Source organism: Puma concolor, chromosome B2 (genome assembly GCF_028749965.1).
Source record: "Puma concolor isolate L17-30 chromosome B2, mPumCon1.1.hap2, whole genome shotgun sequence".
Classification (NCBI taxonomy): domain Eukaryota; kingdom Metazoa; phylum Chordata; class Mammalia; order Carnivora; family Felidae; genus Puma; species Puma concolor.
The window spans coordinates 115,182,673-115,204,382 of NC_141671.1; the positions used below are offsets into that span (position 1 = coordinate 115,182,673).

General features: G+C 42.2%; 1 protein-coding gene across 6 annotated transcripts in view; it reads left to right on the forward strand.

Annotated features, from left to right (window-relative positions):
• Positions 1 to 1,389: 1,389 nt before the first annotated feature.
• NCOA7 (nuclear receptor coactivator 7) overlaps positions 1,390 to 21,710 on the forward strand; it is a 156,533-nt gene continuing 136,212 nt past the window's right edge. For 2 of the 6 annotated variants that reach the window (XM_086707764.1, XM_086707766.1), the window contains exon 1: positions 1,390 to 1,732. Coding sequence is in view for 1 of the 6 variants with exons in the window: in XM_086707766.1 (XP_086563892.1) it covers positions 1,716 to 1,732 (17 nt within the window). In the remaining 5 variants the exon portion in view is untranslated. Of the gene's footprint in view, positions 1,733 to 1,896; positions 2,439 to 21,710 lie in introns of those variants that run through there. The other 4 variants (XM_086707767.1, XM_025925808.2, XM_086707761.1 and 1 more) reach the window with 4 other exon arrangements.

Genomic DNA, 21,710 nt, shown 5'->3' on the forward strand with positions numbered 1-21,710 from the left:
TACAGTATGCAGTCCTACAGAAGTTCATAAAGATATGAAAAAAGATACTTAAGTTACCCTCAGTGCTTTTGAAAGGCTGACATTTTATAATTGATGCTTATTACTTTTAAAATATATACACAGTTATATCTTTGTCTAATAAAAAAAGATCACCAGGTGCCTGGGTGGCTCAATCAGTTAAGCCTCTGACTCTTGGTTTTGGCTCAGATCATGATCTCTCAGTCCGTGAGTTTGAGTCCCACATCAGGCTGTGTGCTGACAGAGCAAAGCCTGCTTGGGATTCTGTCTTCTTTTCTCTCTGCCCCACCACCCCCCCCCCAAATAAATAAAAATAAACTTAAAAAAATCACTACTTAGTTTCTTGAGAAAACATGGGAATGTATATAAAGAAAAAAAAAGGAGACTCTGGGTGGCAAAAGGATGGAAAGAGTCAAGAATTTCAGCTCAATGAACATTTCTGCAAATGTCCTTCTACACACTGTGTTCTAAGCAAACTTCATAACTTTTGTTAGCGTGAGCAACTGCTAAATTCTCATTAGGTGACTTCACTCTGTCACTTACACATCACAGACACATAAACATTTCTATAAACATAGCTGGGTTATTCTAAATCTGGGGGCAAAATACCATGACCTTTTGGATATGAACTGGGGCTCTAGATCAAAGTCCTCTAAGTGGCCAAGTCATGTGTCAGTGTTTCCTGACTCCTAAGCAGTTCAGCTACCACCCTCCTCCACATGCTCAAGAAATCTTCCGGATTTTATCGGTTTGTACCGCTATGGAACATGTCTTATCTTTGCCCATTTAAAAAAAAAAAATTAATCTTAGATTTCCAAATCATAAAAGCACCGATCAAAGAAGTGTGAGAGTGGCTCAGTTTCTCTGGAAAGCCCAAACAATGTTCTTTTGATTCAATAAAATCAAGTCTTTGTAGTGTAAGTGGAATTTTCCCTTGAACATAATTAGCAAATCACACAATGCCTAAAGATGTAAACAGGAGGCCCCATTTTATACATGTTCAGTGCAGAATTGAGCGATTATTCCGTTTCTCGCAAGATAGTATAACATGACCTACTTGCAACTGAAATCCAAAAGCCACCACTGTTAAATGCTTGGCTCGGCCTTTGAGGAGAGGCTGATACAGCATCAACAGCATCAACAACCCAGAGGAGGCCACTATCTAGTGGGCCTGTGTGTACGGCCTCTGACACACCAATGTTATCAGGCCAGCTGCAGACTCCGCCGTGAGTTGTATTGTGTGTGTACAAGGGTAATCCTCAAGATCAAATCCTCCTAGTCATCTTGCAGTGCTGGTCATGGGACCACAGAGGAAACAGCTCCCAAGTGGGGATGGGAAGCTCACGGGCACTGCCCCGCTGCTGATGCAAATCCTCCCCCCAACCAAGGCTCTCTCGGGTCTCTGCCAAGTGTCGGCCTGGAGGGCCCAACTGCTACGTCCCGACCGCTGTAATGATTATAATTTGGCAGCATCCGGGATGCAGTACCAGGAACGGGAACGGGAGGGGGAGGAGATGGTGGGCCCCTTTGCGAAACGTAACGCCGGAAAGGACAGAAGGATGAATTAATTGTGGCCAGTAGCCCCCAAGCTGGAAGGAAACTCAAGGTTTTAAGGCCCGGGGAGACGCTTTATAACTTCGGCTCTGCTCTCAAAGCCTCACTTGAAGCACGGTGCCACGGCAGGCCAGCTGTAGGGGATGCGGCCCGGGGCGAGGTAAGAAGACCCTCCCAGGCTCCACCATCCGGCGTCCGGCCTCCAGGGTAGCAGCGACCTGGCTCTCGGAGGCGTCACAATGGGCCGAGGCCTGCGGAGGCCGCGCGCGCAGCTCCCCGGGGCGGAGCCGCGCGGCCGGGACTGGGGCTGTGCCGGGGCAGCGGAGGCTGCAGCAACCGGGGGTGGCCGGGGCGCCCACCCTTCCAGCTCCGAGGTCGCCGTGGCGGGGAGGATGCCGCAGCCCGAGCCGCGGAGCCCGGCCGCCGAGCTTTCTAGCCCCCGCCGCCGCGGAGGGGCGCAGAGCGTGGCGCGGGCCGGGCGGAGCTAGAGGCGGGCGTCTGCACCGCGTCGCGCCACCCGCAGTTCCCCGCCTCCGGCCGGGCCCGCGAGCCTGTCGCGGCCGATGCCCTGACCGCGGGCGCAGCTGCAGGGTTGGCAAGGCGCCGCGCCCGGGAAGAGGCCTGAGGAGTCCTGGCGGCGCCCGAGTCCATCAGCTCCGGACGCCGGTCCCCTGGGGCACGCGCCTCGCCGCTCCTCCCTCCCGTCCCTGCTCCTCCTCGCCGCACGATCCTCCCCCGACCCCTCCTTCCACCCACCCTAGAGGATGCGCTCCCCCGCGCCGAGCAGCAGAGGCCACCGCTCCCAGAAATGCGTGCGCCCGATCCCCTTCTCCCGGACCCGCGGAGCCGGCGCCCCCGCCCTGTAGGTAGGTGGGTGAGGCGGGGACCCGCTCTCGCAGCCGCCCGCAGCTGATGCTGCCGCTGGGGAGAGGCGGGCAGCCGGGGCCAGGACCCGCCAAACTTGCCTCCTGCCCGGGCTCGGCAGAGCCCTCGGAGGTGTGCTAATGGCGCTGGAGGCAGACCTCGTTAACCTGACAACCTCTTGTGGAGCTCGGAAGGCCGAATGGTGGCGAAGGAGAGCTTGACCCTTCTCCGCTTACCACCCCCCCCTTCCCCACCCCCGGCCCGGTGGGCTGCGGGCGGGGGTGGGGAGGACCGGTGGGCTCGTGGCTTATTTGGGCGGTGGAGGCTGGGGGGGTACCGTTGTATTTTCAGCAGCTCAGGTGAAAATATGTCACCGTATTTTTTCGGCTGGATGAGCAGATGCGTTCTTCCTGTTTTAGCCAAACGTGTAAGCACGCAAAGCGTTATTTTAGCGGCACGTAGAAGTAGCGGTGGATTTTTGTATATTTCAGAACTGGCTGGCTGGTATATAAAATTGATGGCTCAGTCCCCTACAGTCAACATTTTAGGGCCAGTTAGGGAAGGCTAGATTATTATTCCAGAAGTCAGATTATTCCGGACGTAGATGAAGCTGGGGTATTCTGCTGCTTACTCGAGGAGCTTCCTGCTTTCCTAAAGCGATGTGTTTTAAGAGTGGCAAGTTTGATACAGGTGTCGGGAGTTGAGAATCTGCTGGAAGGATGCACCCGGGCGGCCAGCAGAGGCAGTCTTGGGCGCAGCCTATAGCTTCCAGCTAGGTGTTAGGTTAGGGTTTGTGTTTTGGTTTATGAATTCTTTCTTTTCTCCCAAGTGTGAAGTTCATACATCAGGGCTTTGAGCACGATTCTCTCTTCTCGGGCTGTCCTTTAAAAAAATAATTTTATATTCAGCAAGAAGCTTTAGAGTTTTGGAAAGTAGATCGTTGTGAACTCCAATTTTATATTAACGTGTTAAGTAAGGTTTAGAGCTTTGGAAAATGAGCCGATGTCAGCTCCAGGAGGACAGAGTCTTCATCTTGTTCAATTCTGTAATGCAATGCGTCTGATGGATAATGGGCGCTCATGAGTTATTTGTTGAATGAACTATGTTTTAAGCTGCATCTAAGGACAATTGAGGATTACATGTATTTGTTCTGTGGCTTTTGAAGTTTAACTGGATTTTAAAAATTGCCTCTTTTACAAAGAGTTAAATTAAATTCTCTTAACAGTTTTAAGTATGAATTTTGGCATTCTCAGGACCACATGCTATCCTTCTTTAATTGTGTTATTAAATGAGGTAATTCTCTTCCACTCCTAATATAAGTGCATTTCATTCTAAGCTTGCAGATTTTTTAATGTTGATAATCAGACATATTTCTAATAAACTCTCAAATACAATTTCAAAAATACATTTCATGTTTAAAAGAAAATTATGTTACTCCAGAGGTAACAGTGATGTGGTTAGTAAATGACATATTAACTCTGGTTGATTTGAGTTGTTGTGGATGATCTAATTATATTTTATTACAGGTAAAGGTAAAAATAAAGCATTTAGAAGTGTCTGTGACTCCTAAGTGTTTCAAAATATATGGTATACCCATTTTCAACTGTATAGGTTTTCCTCAGTATATAAGCATATTGATTTCCAAATTTGTCAAATTTTGGAAATCAGGGATTTTGAAGATCCCATGTCTTGATGCTTTTAAATTTTGTGTTATCTTGGAAAAATCAAGGATAACTGTATCATATTTCATTGGCTATGTTTTTTCACTATGAAATTTCCTGTTTTGACTTTGTTTTTATTTTCCTGTTATATAAGTTTTATGAGTCAGTCAGTATTAACCTCTTTTCAGTAACTTTATTTAACACAATTATCTGGGAGTAGTCCAGTCATTTCTTTTCTTTTTTTTTTTTTTTTCTTTACTTTTTTTGTCATTTAAAAAAATGTTTTTGAGATTTTATTTTTAAGTAATCTCTATACCCAGCTTGGGGCTGGAACTCACAACCCTGAGATCAAGAGTCGCATGGGCCAAGAGCCAGCCAGGAGCCCTAAAGCTTACTTTCATAAAACTATGGTAAGCCACAGTTTATTACTATTGCTCTGCAGCCTAGTTGGGCTCTTCCTAGATGGGGAGGAAATCAGATTTCTATGTAAAAGATGGTAAGATTGGGGGAACCAATTGTGAGAGGGAACATATGAAAAATATTATGATTTATTAAAAGGAAGCAAAAATCCTCCCCCAAATAAAGATAATTCTATTTCATATCTTTGTAATCAAGAATATTGAGCAGGTAATTTACATGGCTTTTACTTGTTCACTTTAATTTCTCAAAAGAGCCCTCATCTATGGTTACCTAAATTCTTTTTACTTTGTTGCAGATAATAAACACTTATTTGTTCATTTGACAAATAGAAATTGAGTGCTTAGGCTGTGCTGACACTCTTGGCCTTGAAACCATCAAGTAAGAGCTAGTTTTTAATCTCAGAATGGGAGAGGCATTTTTCTGTGTGTCCTGCATCCAAATGCGCAATGTCTCTGATTGGGTGAGTCACAGGGCCCTATCTGGTGAACCCCCAACACCCTGCCCCCATATGCACTACTGGAACGCAATTCTAAGACTCAGTATACTCTCTCCTATCTTTCTGTATCTTTCCCAAGATTTTATTGCCAAATTTCTATCCCTTCCTTTCAAAATGTTATTGACTGTCCCCCTTTTTTTTTAATCACAGTTCTTTTGTATCCCAGCCCATAATTTTTGTAGTTGTTCTTTACATCCAGTGGTATCTACCCAATTTATATATGTTGGAACCAAAATTGTTATGGTTGCAGAAAAAGTATGGAAAAGAAAATTTGTATGACCTTGAATTTCAAATATGGGGAACTGGTGGTTGAAGAATAATTGTTGTCTATTAATGTCCTCTGAACAATGGCATAGAATGCCTTTGTACATACCAGAGAATATCAGTTGTCTGCACAAAAATTTGATCTGAATCTCAACTGGGAGAAATGACGCGTACAGAAGGTTGGCAGAATAAAGGCCATTAAGTCCACATATTCCATTCCAATTCTAGGTGTTAGACCAGCAGTCGAGCCAGATTTTCAGAAATGATGTGGTTTGGTTACCTTGTTTTGCTTCCTTTGCACCCCCACCCCCTCGGTTGTGCTCACGCTGAAGGATTCTGCTAATAACAGCAGTCACAAGAAACCTGCTGTTCTGTTACTTAGGAGTTGCGGTTACCAAGATCGTGGTTCCTTTTGCAGCTCTTGTGTGAAGACCCAGGCAAGTTCCATTTAGTGATGAATGCCAAAGAAAAACTTTACTTCCCCTGCACCATTATTATGTCTTTTTTTCATCATGCAAAACTAGGATGACATAATTGATTATATTTCCCTTTTTGATTTGGCAACATACAAATGCAGAATCAAATTTGCAACTCAATTTTAATAACCTTGTAAAAACTTATGACCTAGTATTGATGTTCTGACTTTTCCTTGGTATTGGGCTTCTGTTCTACCTTGTTTCTCTTGATTCTGATTTTTATATAATTATATTTTCCCACTTTATTGAATTTATTATTTAAAGCTGACTCACATCCTTTGGGAAACAAGGCAAAACATAACACAAAACCAAATGAAAACATTTGCAGAATTGATCTCTGGACACATATGTTTTTGATTAACAACTTAATTCCATTAAATATCATTTGAACAAGAATTGAAAGTTTAGTATATTTGAGCTTATACAGCCAAATGGAAAACAGTGTGCCTTAGCTTAGCAAAACTAAATTCCTCTTATTTATTTATTTATGTATTTATGTATTTATTTATTTATTTATTTATTTATTTATTTATTTATGTTTATTTATTTTTGAGAGACAGAGCATGAGCAGGGGAGGGGCAGAGAGAGAGGAAGACACAGAATCCAAAGCAGGCTCCAGGCTCTGAGCTGTCAGCACAGAGCCTGACGTGGGGCTCAGACCCACAAACCGTGAGATTATGACCTGAGCCAAAGTCAGTCGCTTAACCAACTGAGCCACCCAGGCGCCCCAAAATTCCACTTATATATATTTGAGTTTATATAGCCAAATGGAAGACAATGTTCCATAGTTTTGCAAAACTAAATTCCACCTATTTTGTAACTATTAAATTCATGTCCACTTACCACTTATTTAAAATTGGTAAAACCATTCAATTTAAGTCAGTCATTTCTGGAGTATCTGCCTCATGTGTTTTGTTAGGCTGAACAGGAGATTTATTCCTCCTAATTTTTAGAAAGTTATTTTAGCCGAAGAGCTACCCTAAACTAGCTTAACACTCATCATAGTGGACCTCAAATCTGACCTCTTTCACATCAGTAATTTATTTGATTCATCTTTGTTTTAATAAATCAGATTAATAGATTCTTCTAGAGCCTCTTTTATTTACCAAAAATTTAAAAGATCAAGCTGAGTTAATTGACCAAACCTTCTTGACTCTGATATTTCAATAACTACCTGTTAAGTTGGTTGAATTTAACGAGGTAGTTATTTACATTTATATGATGCCAAGTTCAGTTTGATATGTTTGTCACCCAGGTCAACAGATAGATTGGTCCTTCTTAAGGTGCAGTCCAGGAGCCTTTGGGGCAAAAATAATCTGAGTTGAAAAGTGCACTTTGAGGTGCGCTTGGGTGTCCCAGACGGTTGAGTGTCTGACTCTTGATTTTGGCTCAGATCATGATTGATACCAGGGTTGTGGGATCAAGTCCTGCGCAGGCTTTGTGCTGAGCATGGAGCCTGCTCAAGATTCTTTCTCTCTTTCCGTCTGCCCCTCTCCCCCTGCCTCTCTCAAAAACAAACAAAAAAGTACAACTTTAACCATTAGAGTGGTTTGGAGAGAGATGTGGGCAGATTTTTACATAGAAGCATTTCATTTCAATAACCTATATGTCTTTTTAAAATTTTATTTTAATAGTAGATAATACCTTTTAAAAATTTTTTTAAATGTTTATTTTTGAGAGAGACACAGAGCACAAGCAGAAGAGGGGCAGAGAGAGAGAGGGAGACACAGAATCTGAAGCAGGTTGGGCACAGAGCCCAACGTGGGGCTCAAACTCATGACCTGAGCTGAAGTCGGCTGCTTAACCAATTGAGCCACCCAGGCACCACCCTTTTTTGATTCAAAAGGTACAGATGGTATATAATAAAAGGACTCTCTCATCCTCTTTCCCTGGTTACCTGCTTCCCCTGTTTACTGGCAACCAATGCTACCGGTTCATTGGGATCCTCCAGTGACATTTTATGCATTTGCAAGCAAATATGAACGTTCAGTCTGCTTGTTTTATCTACTAACCATTTCTCGAATTCCCTTCTCTCCATTCCCACTGCCCTTGTTTGGCTCCTCAGATGCTTTGGACAGTTGCCTGCATTTTACTTTCTGCTACATTTCAACTCTCCACATTTCAGCCAGTCTTCCTTCTACACTTCCCTCTTCAGGGGCACCAGGGTGGTTCAGTTGTCCAAGCATCCAGCTTAAGGCCAGGTCATGATCTTGCGGTTTGTGGGTTGGGGCCCCATGTCAGGTTCTGTGCTGACAGCTCAGAGCTTGGAGTCTACTTCAGATTCTGTCTCCCTCTCTCTCTGCCCCTCCCCTGCTTGTGTTCTCTCTCTCTCAAAAATAAGTAAATATTTAAAAAAATTAAACGTCTCTCTTCATACTTTCTAAAGGATTCCCATCCTACACAGGAAGGAGTCCACCAGAGATCTTACTGGGCTCTTGGGCTCTGGAGGAATTCATCTTTTACCCCTTGTACCTCCCTGTCATGCATTTGGCCTGCAGCTCTTGACTCCCTCCCTTCCCCCCTTCACCCCAAGTTATAGACCTTTATGACAATCCGATGAAAGTTCATGATCTCATCACACACCACACACCATTTTGCCTGCACATCCTTCTTTTGGATCCCAAATTAAGAATCTCTACTACCATATAAAACTGCTTGTCACTTCCTGCATATGCATAGCATATGATTTTTCTTCTCCATGCTGTTCCCTCTGGAACACTCTGTGCTCCCATTTTGCTTAACAAGACACACTCACTTCTGGTGTCATCTCCAGGGGGCATTCTTAGGTGAGATTCCATAAACTCATGAAGACTTCCCCACGTAATTTAGCGTCCCAAATTGGTTTCCATACTGGGAATAGGCATTTCTCATAAATAGCAAAATTGCTTTTCTAGTAGAAATGAACTATGACTTTGGATAGCATGTTATGATCAGTTAGAAAAAAGCCCAGGCTGAAGCTTTCATTTAACCATTCATCCCTCTTCTACTCTCCCCTACCCCCAGTAGAATACATGTCTATCATTTTCTCTAGCATCCCTGACTTACTTTACTAATTCTCTCTCAAACATTGTGTTAACAACCTTTTAAGATAACTTTTGTTTATTATGGCCCACATCTGGGAGTGTGTCGTTTGTGCCTCCGCCCTTGGGTTTGCCTCTGTGATTGGTACACAGAGTGGCAAAAACCTCCAGATAGGGTGCCATTAAACATCGACCCTGTCAGATGACGCGAATCATCTGGAGAGAGTGGTCCATCCTAAGAAGTGACTCCTAAGCATGTGAAGGAGGTATTTTTAGTTCCAAGCCAAGTAATCAGAGGGTGTCCTGTGTGCTCAGTTTTATTGCAAAGTGCCTGGCACGAGGTAATTTGCTGTTGACTGATTAACAGGATTTAGAGAGTAAGAATATAATAGTGTTTGTTCAGCACTGTTCATGTGGAATCCTGGCTGGTGGATGATTCTGATCACTAATCAGGTATGGCTTGTAGAAGAGGAAAAAATCGTGAGATGACTTTGTAGTTATGAGATCCTTCCAGATCTTTCATTTTCTTTCTGCAATTCTCACCTCAGCAAACATCAGATTTACTGATTTGTTTCCTCAGACCGGTTGGTGCTAGGAATTGAGGGTGTCCTGAGGAGTAGTCATGAACATTCTAGCCATCAGATAAAAATAGCCCCTGCTGTATGATATAAAGCACAATTTTAGGCTGTTGGGAGGGCCTACTCATTCCTTATGGTCCCGGTGTTTACATCTGAACCCTCCTCCCTAGGTCTCGGTGATTCCCTTAATACACTGCCTGTCTACTGGGTTCCACTGAAACAGTTCATTAGTAGCCCTCTGATCTCTCAAATCATGGCACTTTCCAAAATAGTTTGTTTAATATGCCTTAACTTATTTAAAAAAATTTTTTTATCGCTTATTCATTTTGAGAGACAGAGACTGAACACAAGCGGGGGAGGGGCAGAGAGAGAGAGAGAGAGACACACACAGAATCTGAAGCAGACTCCAGGTTCTGAGCTGTTAGCACAGAGCCAGATATGGGGCTTGAACCCACAAACCGTGAGATCGTGACCTGAGCTGAAGTCAGATGTTTAACCAACTGAGCCACCCAGGCGCCCCATATGTCTTAACTCTTTTAAAAGCATTCTATAAGAAATTGTTTTAGTCTGTTCAGACTGCTGTAACAAAATACCATACACTGGACGACTTGTAAACAGCAACATTTATTGCTCCCAGTTCTAGAGACTGAAAGTCCCAGATCAGGGCGCCAGCTTGGTCGAGCTGTGGTGAAGCTCCTCTTCCAGGTTGCAGACTGCTGACTTCCCATTGTGTTCTCACATGGGAGAAGGTGCGAGGGATCTCTCTGGGACCTCTTTTATGAGGGCACTAATCCCATTGATGAGGGGTCTAGTCTGACCTCATGACCTAACCACTTCCCAAAGGCCCCACCTGATATTATCACCTTGGGCATTAGCTTTCCAACATATGAATTCGGGAGTGGTGGAGACACAATCATTCAGTGTATAGCAGGAATAGGAAATTCACAAATCAGTAGCTACAGATAGCCAAGACATGAAAAAGTATTCAACTTCATTGTATCAAAGAAATGCAGATTATAATTAGATTTTAAAAGTCCATGACAGTGCTGGGAAGATTGAGGTTGGGTCATATTCCTTTTCTCATAGGCAGTGAGAAGGTATGTTGGTATACTTTATTTTATTTATTTTTTAATGTTTATTATTTTATTTTTTGGGAGAGTGTGTGTGGGTGGGTGGGGGAGGAGCAGAGAGAGAGGGGGACAGAGGATCTGAAGCAGACTCTGTGCTGACAGCAGAGAGCCTGATGCAGGGCTCGAGCTCATGAACTGTGAGACCGTGACCTGAGCTGAAGTCAGACGCTTAACCGACTGAGCCACCCAGGTGCCCCTATGTTGGTATATTTAGATTGACAATAGTTTAGCTAATAGAATTTTTTGGCACCAGTGGTTCTATCCTAAGAGTGCATCCTAAGGAATTCAGGAATGAGGCTTAATTTCAGTGATTACTGTACTGTCTTTGGGCGGCATGTGAAATGGTCGAGGGGTTAAGAGGAGGGGTTCTGGAGCCAGGTGCCCCACCTGGAATCCTATTCTACCCCTTACCGGCCCTGTGAACTTAGGCAAGTTAATTTCTCTTTGATTTTATCATCTATAAAATGAAGATAATAGTATCTACCTCCCATACTGTATTGAGAATTAGATAAGTTAATATATGTAAAGTACAGTCACAGAGTAAGCAACTCTAAGTGTTAGTTGTTATCAAGGGTGATGATTTGAAAATTTGAGACAAATCCAACAGTGGAGTCATGTTTAAGTGATGGTATACCAAAGACCCTAATTTGATTTTAAAACATACCTGCATAGAAGAAAAGACAGGAAAGTGACAAAATAGTAAAGTTTTCCCCCCCTTGATGGGATCATAGGTAATTTCTGTTTTTCACATTTTTATTATCCATATGTATTACAATGATACTTGTTAGAAATTATAAAATTGGGGCGCCTGGGTGGCTTGGTCGGTTGGGCATCCGACTTCGGCTCAGGTCATGATCTCACAGTCTGTGAGTTCGAGCCCCGCGTCGGGCTCTGTGCTGACAGCTCAGAGCCTGGAGCCTGTTTCAGATTCTGTGTCTCCCTCTCTCTCTGCCCCTCCCCTGTTCATGCTCTGTCTCTCTCTGTCTCAAAAATAAATAAATGTTAAAAAAAAATAATAAAAAAAGAAATTATAAAATTAATGTATCATAGGATTCTTATATTCTCGATGTTTCTTTATCAAATGTATATTCATTTTGACATATTTTACTTTCTCTTCCTCCTTTCAAATCTGCTAATATTTCACTTCCCCAACATTTTCACCCACATGCCATCTGCTTGATATTTTCTTGCACTTAGCTTGCTTGTTTTGTGTATAGATCAGCCCCAAGGCTAGTTCTTCAAGAATAAGTAGACCAAATGAAATGATTGATGACATTTTAGTGGTGGTAGCTTTCTCATGGAAGTTTAAGCCAGAGAATGCAGCTGCCGTGATAATGGCTCTGTATCTTCTCTACATTTCGGGCACTCCTCCTTATCTCCTGCTCCCCATCTGAATGAACTCAGCACTCCAGGACCCCTCTCACACACAGGGGTAATTCCTGCCTCTGGGGCTGTTGACTGCCCCCTTTATTGGAGATTTCCTGCACATTTCTTCCTTTAAAGCCAATATTCTGCACCAGGTTGATACTTAATTCCATAAACACTTTCCAGGACATCTTCTCTACCCTGATTATGGTTATTTTGGCACTTAACTATTTGTACCACAAATTAAATATTGGCTTGTTTTATGGCTTAGTTGTTCTTACAGTAAGCTGATAGGGTTGTGTTTTATATTACTCTATGCCCTTCAGTTTTCTAGCACATGGAACACAGGAATATTGGATGTTGTTGTGGTGACAGTATTCTTAAGAGATGATTTATGAGTTTTGTGTTCCATCTTTCCTCTGTCCAACCTTCTCCTTCCTTTATTTTCAAAATCAGAATGTTATGTCATTTGGTTCTCTCAGTCTTCTAGATATTTACCTGAAAATTTGATAATATGTTTTCATTCCTAAAGCCTAAAAACCAAAGAGTTCAGTTGCAGAGAGCACCATGATTAGCAATGGGTTTACGATTGGGGTCCGGTAACATACAAACTAATCCTAATTGCAAGGACACCTCTGTCATCGTCTCTAAAATATTGCTTGTTTCAAGACAATTTAATGAATCTTCCAGAGAATGTGTTTAAAGTTCATAAATATGTTAGATTTTTATATATCTTGCATTTCCTGGAAAGGACAAAATCCTAGGAAATGTTTTCATATGTCTACCCTTGTACGCTGGACCAGTGGTTTCCCAGCTGGGGTTCATGTGCCCCATGAGGGTAAGGGAAGAAATTGTTAGAATGTCTGTATCATCTTTTCATGACTTCTATTTTTGTTACATGTTTTACAATGCATATATTAGTGCAGAAGATATGTTTTTTAGAAGAAAATATGTATAGGGGCACCTGGGTGGCTCAATCGGTTGAGCGTCCGACTTCGGCTCAGGTCATGATCTTGTGGTTCGTGGATTCGAGCCCCACATCGGGCTCTGTGCTGACAGCTCAGAGCCTGGAGCCTGTTTCAGATTCTGTGTCTCCCTCTCTCCCTGACCCTCCCCCATTCATGCTCTGTCTCTTTCTGTCTCAGAAATAAATAAACGTTAAAAAAAAATTAAATAAATAAATAGAAGTAAATATATATATCTATATATTAGGATTTTTTTTAAAATTTTTTTTTCAACGTTTTTATTTATTTATGGGACAGAGACAGAGCATGAATGGGGGAGGGGCAGAGAGAGAGGGAGACACAGAATCGGAAACAGGCTCCAGGCTTCGAGCCGTCAGCCCAGAGCCTGACGCGGGGCTCGAACTCACGGACCGTGAGATCGTGACCTGGCTGAAGTCGGACGCTTAACCGACTGCGCCACCCAGGCGCCCCTAGGATTTTATGTTCAGGTACTTTTATTGACGTGGAATATAACTTTTAAAATGGAGGCCACCAGGGCTCCTGGGTGCCTGAGTTGGTTAAGTGTCTGACATGATTTCGGCTCACGTCTTGATCTCATGGTTTGTGGGATGGAGCCCCACATCAAGCTCTGCGCTGACGTTGCAGAGCCTGCTGGGGATTCTCTCTCTTGCCCTCTCTCTCTGCCCCTCTCTCCCACTTGTTCTCTCTCTCTCTCTCAAAATAAATAAGTAAACTTAAAAAAATAAAATGGCGACCACTGATCTGAATAAAAGGCAAGACCTTATTGTTCTATACCCCGAAGTCAGTTTCTATTAGGTATTTAGCCATAACAAATTAAAAATGAACTTGATAAACATAGATCCTATGCTAGCCTAAGCTAGGAGTTGTAATGTGCATGTGCATGTGCTTATGCACATAAAACATAAGACATGTTCCCTGCCTTTAGAGAGCTTACAGCCTGAGTAGAAGAATGGGGCATGATCAGTGATTAATTAGAATATGGTACAAGATAGCATAGGTGTGCATGGGAAACCTAACAGCATGAGACTATATTTTATGTTAGACTAAAATTGCTAAAGTATGGTAATAGCAGCATAATACACGGTGATGCTGTGTTCTCAGAATATTTCAAAACCCTGTTTATGTTCAGAATATTTTTCTTGGTAATCAGGTCAGTTCTCTGTCTACCTATTCAAATAGCTATGCTTAAATTATCTCCTAGGTACAGATGTTAATTAACTGTGGAAGCTTTCTGCTCTAATACTCAAAAAGTCATACCAGTGCTCTCAATTACTGGCTGACATTTCTGTAAATTCCAAGAGAAAGTGGCGGAACAGCCATGGTGGGAAAGCAGTAACATTTTTGATGCGGTGTTCCTGTGGAACAGTGATGGTGTATACAATTTAAAACAAGCGAATTAGTTTCCTGAGGCTGCTCTGACAAGGTAGCACAAACTGGGTAGCTTAAAATAACAGAAATTCATTGTGTTACAGTTCTGGAGGTTAAAATTCTAAAATTGAGGTGTTGGCAGAGCCATGATCTCTCTGAAACTTGAGAGAAATCCTCCGTTGCCTCTTCCGGCTTCTGGTGATTTGCTGGCTGTCCTTGGAATCCTTGGCTTGCAGCTACATCACCGTAATCTGCTCTGTTATCACGTGGTGTTCCTGTGTGACTCTGTCTTCATGTGGCCCTCCTCTTCTAAGGACACCAGTCATACTGGATTAGAGGCCCACCATACTCCAGTATGACCTCATCTTAATTGCATCTGCAAGTACCCTTTTTCCAAATAAAGTCACATTATGTGGTATTGTGGATACAACTTAAACCTTTGGCACGGGGGCAAGGGGGTAACACAGTTCACCTCATAACAAAAAGTAACATCAAAGTCTGTGGGTAAATATACCAAGATGTGCATGAGTTACCCTTGGTGTCAAGTGATGCCTTCTTACAGTTAAACTTCCATAGCCACGCACATTGGTTAAGGGATGAATGACAACTGGACGGAAAGGAAGATTTCTTGGCTATTTGTATTAATTGGCTGCTTCTGTCTCTGGGCTTTGGTATTCCAGGCCTTGGTAGAGTTATTCTTATAGACAGTAGTATGTAATATGTGGCTTTGATCTTCCTGGTAAAAATCCACAAAGTAATTTGTGGATCAGGATATTTCTAAGGATGTATTGGTTTTTTGTTTTTGTTTTTTGTGTGTGTGTGATACAGCTGCATAACAGCCTCCAAATCTTAGTGGCTTAGAACCACAATTATAAATATTTCATATTCCTAAGTCTGTAGATTGACTGCGGTTTGGCTGCTCTTGGTTCAGTTTGACAAGGGTGGGCTGGATTCCAAAGTTAAGGTAGGAGTTCAGGTCAATTCTACATGTTTTTATCCTGGACAGGGCTGAAGAAGCAAAAATTGCTACCTGGAGCATGCTCTACTAGTGGAGAGCAGAAATTTGCCAGGCCTCCTAGTGCCTCAAGTTGAATTAGGTACGCTGTTAATTCTCCACCTGTTGGTCAAACAAGCCACATGGCCAAGGGGGGTGGATGCAGGCTTCGCGCAGTAGTGCAAAGCGCCACAAGGTGGCGTAGCAAAGGGTGTGGGTGTAGATTTCTGGAACAGGGAGGAAGTGCGGAATTGAGAACAATCCAGTGTAGCAAAGGGCCATTTTCTTTTGAATCCTACAAGAACTTTTTTATGAAGCAACTTACTAAACCTTTAAAAGAAAATGTATTTAAACCACAGACTTGGTTTCTTAATCCAGTCTCTTGGAAAATTGTAGTTGAATATACCGTACATTTTTTTTCCAAGAAGAGGTCATAGTATTTCACAATGCTGATTTAATTTTGTGTTGGGCAGATTTCCTGTTAGACACTTTCCATCATGCCTTCTTCCTGAACCCATATTTGTGTATTTAGCACATTTTAGACTGTACTGACCAAAGCACCACATGACCCTCTCCGTCTTTACATTAGACATTAGAGGAGAATCTGGTAGAATTGCAGTCCTCTTGAACATGCTCTGATAGAGAACATTTTCATTAAGGGTAAAACTGTTTCTGGTTTACAAGATTGTTGACCGTGCACCGCTGTTGAAGTATAACCATGAATGGTTGTTTTCAGTGTTGTCCTGCTTCAAGCATCTTCCCTAACAACACTGGCCCATGTGACCTCGTCCTTTTCCTTCCATTAACACCTCTCTGTACATAACACATTTTATTAGACATTAATTTTTATAATACTCATTTTTTTCTAATTTTTTAAAAATTTATGTTAATTTTATCTGCTTGTCTAAAATCAAAGTTTTCTTAGAGCCCATTGAGTCCTTTTTAGATTCATAGGTTTTAGATAAATAGTATGGTGGTAGAAATAAAACAAGTTTTTAGCAAATGCTTACTGAATTGAAGAGATTGAATACGTATGTGTGACAAGTCACTATTTTGGAATAAGTGTAAATTGTCTTTTGCCTCTTGTACTCTCCATTGTAAATAAACATACTGAAAGTACATTAAAAAGAATGATAATTCAATTATTTTTTAGTTTACATTTTTACAAGTGTGGGCGTATGCCAGTGTATTTTGAAAATGCATGCAGGGGCGCCTGGGTGGCGCAGTCGGTTAAGCGTCCGACTTCAGCCAGGTCACGATCTCGCGGTCCGTGAGTTCGAGCCCCGCGTCGGGCTCTGGGCTGATGGCTCAGAGCCTGGAGCCTGTTTCCGATTCTGTGTCTCCCTCTCTTTCTGCCCCTCCCCCGTTCATGCTCTGTCTCTCTCTGTCCCAAAAATAAATAAACATTGAAAAAAAAAATTAAAAAAAAAAAAAGAAAATGCATGCAACTGCAGATACTCTCCATAAGAGAACAGAGAAGCACATTGCCTTTTCCTTAGTGAAATGGTTTACGTGGCAAAGGGAACTTTTATGTCTCTTGGTAGTCTCAAAAGACACCCAGATTGAATTGTTGAAAACTAGTGTTTGAAGCCCATAAATTGTATGTTCTTTGTAAAGGCATTCCATTTTTGACCTCTTTTATCCATTAAATTTTATTGGTTTTGTTTGCATCAATTAATTCTAATTCAGATCTATCAAATAGACCCTCCCAATAAATGATCTAAAAGCAACAATAAGAAATCAGTGGTAGTGGTAGTAAATTAGTAGTAACCACTGCTCACTTTTATTTCTGTTCTGAAATGGAAGGACTCGGGGCATGGCATAAGGCCACAAGCCATGCAGTAGTGACAGCATTTGCTGTGAGTACAGGGAGCTGGAGCCGTGATTCACATTGGCACCTATTTTCTTTCTTTCTTTTTTTAATGTTTGTTTATTTTGAGAGAGAGACGGGGGGTGGGGAGGGGCAGAGAGAGAGGGAGCAAGAGAATCCTAAGCAGTCTCCTTGCTGTCAGTGTGGAGCCTGATTCAGGACTCACAAACCATGAGATCATGACCTGAGCGGGGACCAAGAGTCGGACGCTTAACCGACTGAGCCACCCAGGCGCCCCACATTGGCACCTATTTTCTATAAGGCCTTGGGGAACGAACTTCAGTTCTGTACCAGTACAGAGACTCCAGAAGAGTGTGGAGCTTATTCGTTTTGGGACAAGGCCAGAAGAGGTCAGGGGGTGGGGGGGCAAGGGGGGACTCAAAAGGCCAAAGATCCTAGGATTTTAGCATAGGTCTGATAATATTAAAGTGAGTTCCAGAAGTAATCGAGGACAAACTTTTGTTCCCATGTCACCTGTTTTGTTTTTTGTTTTTTAAATTTTTTTTTTTTCAACGTTTTTATTTATTTATGGGACAGACAGAGACAGAGCATGAACGGGGGAGGGGCAGAGAGAGGGAGACACAGAATCGGAAACAGGCTCCAGGCTCCGAGCCATCAGCCCAGAGCCCGACGCGGGGCTCGAACTCACTGACCACGAGATCGTGACCTGGCTGAAGTCGGACGCTTAACCGACTGCGCCACCCAGGCGCCCCTGTTTTTTGTTTTTTAAATGCTCTTTCGTGCCTGCCACGTTTAGATTCATTTTAGGGATCATCTAGGGTGATTTTGCAGTGCTGGAGCAATAGGAAGGGGGTGTCCCCAGAAACCACTTATGTGGGTGATGCTGGCATCAGAGTTTTCCCCATTCTTGTGAAAGACAATCATATGCTTGTAGTGGACACTAAATAAATAATGATTGATGGTGAGAAAGAGGAAGTTTTTTCTGTGTATGAGAAGTGAGAATGGCAGAGTAAACTGTGTTCTGTTTTCATTGCCTCTCATAACTTTATATGTGACCTTCTGCCTATTTTTCCCCTCTAATCTGTCTTTGTGCATGTGGAAAACTGCTCAAAACTGAATTCTTGGGGCGCCTGGGTGGCGCAGTCGGTTAAGCGTCCGACTTCAGCCAGGTCACGATCTCGTGGTCCGTGAGTTCGAGCCCCGCGTCGGGCTCTGGGCTGATGGCTCAGAGCTCCGAGCCTGTTTCCGATTCTGTGTCTCCCTCTCTCTGACCCTCCCCCATTCATGCTCTGTCTCCCTCTGTCTCAAAAATAAATAAAGGTTAAAAAAAAAAAATTAAAAAAAAAAACTGAATTCTTATATTATTATGAGTATTAACGGAGGAGTTCATGTAATACATTAAAAACCTCTGGTAAAATTTTTATAGAATCATAATTTTTAGCTCTAAAAAGGACCTACAATTTTAGTCTCTAGAAAAAAAAGGACTTTTATAACAAAATCAATTAAGAAATGTTATTTTAAAAAGGTGAAAATTCCATTTTCTGATTCTGATTCCTTGCTTTTACTGGTTTTTAGTGGAAAAATAATTGGATAGTCAGAGGACTGCATTTCCAAACAACAGAAGAATGGTCGGCTGTTAAATATTTCTGGCATATTCAAAGTTATGACATTATTTCAGATCTTAAGACTAAAGAGGTAATTCATTTAGTTTAGTGGATCAAGGGAATATGCTCTCTAGTTAGCTCTTTAAAAATCTCATTCAGTGCAGTAAATATTTATTGAATGCATTGGCATAGTCACTGCAGTGCATTCATTAATGAATAATAATAACTAGCCTGCATACAGTTCAAGATTTACATCCTAAAAGACAATTGGCCAAAAAGTTGGTGTTCACACTCTTGTTCTTTTTAGCGGTGGGTGAATTCAAGAAGAACTAGGCAGTTGATGTGAAAATTCTGTGTGGTGATCTACCCTCGCATTAGAGGCCATTATTAGTGCTTTTGACTTTGGCATCAGGTAAAGCTGATTATTCTGGCTCTCACTCATATGGCTATTTGACCTTGAATAAGTTCTTTAACCCTTCTAAACTTCAGATTCTTTATCTGAAAAGGATTACGAATATTAACTCCCTCATACAGTCATAAAGATTAAACACTGTGTGTAACAGCATTCAGCAAACCCTTGGTGCATGTGGTTAAGGTTCAGTAAACAGTGAACTGTTGCTGATTGCTCTCAGCTTTGTATTCACGAGAGCTGTCTAGCTTGACTTAGTTTACTATGGGATTTTTCTGTTTGGGGCAAATTTGAATCTAGCTCTTCAGGTGATATTGAAGGTAGGTATAATTTTCCTGAATACTTGAATATTTGGGTTCGCTGAATATAATTTTCTGTTCCCACTGGACACTAGATTCTATAGACACCTTTTGGACCCATTTAATCTGTAAACAGCCCTTTACAGATGAAGAAGCTGAGGGCCAGAGAAATGGAGTAACTTGCCCCCAGTTACAGACTTTGGAGATCCTGGAGTCTGAATATTAACCAGGCCTGTCCTGTTTCGGAGGTGCTGTGGCGCCTTAATAACATAGGTCAAAGAGGTCAGATGAAGCACAGAGCGTCTTGAAGACAGATAACTTCTCGTGTGTGGAGTTTATACAATCTCAGCTTTGAAGGAGCTTTTGAAATTAAAAAAATTTAGTTAAAAAAGTTTTAAATGTTAGTTTACCCACAGAGTGTGATTTTCTGCCGTAACAGGTAGTTCTCGATGAGTGCCGTATCCCCTGCAGGGCACACTTGGTTCCCCATGGTTATCAGAATGGGGGGCACTACAGGCATTTACTTGGGGGGCGGTAGAGGTGCCAAATGCCCTGTAATGAGTGGGACAGTTCTAGACAACAAGCGGTTGTCCCTTACACTCAGGAATTTTGTATCTTCTGTAGGACCTATGTGAATATTTATTGGGACATTCTAAAGAAAAGAGTTCTAAATTACTATGTTTGCAAATACCCAGTTATTGGGGTGATTAGGTGGCTCAGGTCATGATCTCATGGTTCCTGGGTTCAACCCTGCATGGGCTCTCTGCTCTCAGCAAGGAGACTGCTTGGGATCCTCTGTCTCCCTCTCTCTCTCTGCCCCTCCCTGAGTCGTGCACTTGCTCACTCTTTTTCTCTCCCCCCCACCTCCAAAATAAGTGAATATTCAGGGAAAAAAAAAGAAAGAAAGAAATACCCAGTTATTATTTATGGCACTAGTTTTTATTTTAATGTTCTATGCACTGCATCCCAGCCCCATTATCCACCCCTTCTTATCCCCCTCACCTCTGCTTTTCATTTTCCTATTTTCATTTGTAATGAAATTGTTTCTGATCCCATTTCTCCTATAGCTAAATTTGCCCTATAGAAGTAGGTGCAAGCATCTGAGTATTTCATTATGTCTTTTAGTGAACTTGTGGCTGAGAATTTACTTATTGAAATACTTGTTATAAATCACTTTCCTTTGGGCATTTTATTGATTTCATACAATTAACTGTGTACCTAGGTTATATTAGCTGTGAACTTCATTTCAGTGTTATAAGGGGCATATTATAAAATACACATTTATTTAGATGAAGGGTGTTGATTTGATAAGATTGAGAGCTGCTGGTCTGCAGCGATCTCTTGAAGCGGTTGTTCACCTTGTGCTTAGTCACGTTTGGAGATTAGGGAGCCAACCTGTCTGGAGGCGGCTCTTTGCATCTGTCTGTGAGACAGCTCTTCCTTATGTTAAGCCAAGACTCCTCTCCCTCCGTATCTTATGCTTGGTCCTAGGTATTCCTATTCCCCTTGAAGATCTATTGGTACAAGCCTAAATCTGAGACCAGATAAGATCTTTCAGATGTTTGAAGTAGCTGTCAAGTTCATCCCAACTCTTTTCAGGCTAAACCTGATGAGCTCCCTTGACTATTAATCTTAAAACTTAGTTTTACATCACTTAACTATCCTGGTTCCTCCACTTTCCTGGTATTTCTCCTATAGTGTAAGACCTAGAGTTAAATGCAGTCATTTTAATATATTCTAATCCTCAAGAAGGGTGGCACAGACCATCATAATCTTTTTTATTCTGGGCTGATTAAGTGGGATTGTTCTGTTTGCTTTGAAGGGAAGGGCAGTAGAATCACACTGCTGGGTGTATGGAGCTTATTATCACCTAAAAGTGCAGATCATATTCACTTGTGCTAATGCTAAACTCTGTCTCTTTCATTCCTTAGTTCTTTACCCATATGTGAAACCTCAGGTTCATATGGGGTAAATTCTACCTTCTTACAGACTGTTGAGGTCTGTCTGAATCCAAATACTATTATCTGAGGTGGTATTTACCCCTCTTCCAAAAGTTTAACGAGGAGGCCCCTATTTTCATCCAAGTCAGTGGTAAATTTACTGATGAGGATGGAGGCTAAGAACAAATACTGCATTAAGCTATTAGCATCCTCCCTCCAGGCTGAAGTTAGAGGTCAGCTCCCTGCTCTGGACTGGTCAGCACATAGCTCTTGGCACAGTGGTTCAGTGCTTTCCTTTATGGGTCTAATCAGAAGCATCCACCCATGTCCAGCCCACATTTCTCCATCTTATCAATAAGCGGATCAAAAGAAACTTATCAAATGCCTTTAAGTAGTTACACTGTGTTTACCTCATTTCCTTAATGTATGAGAA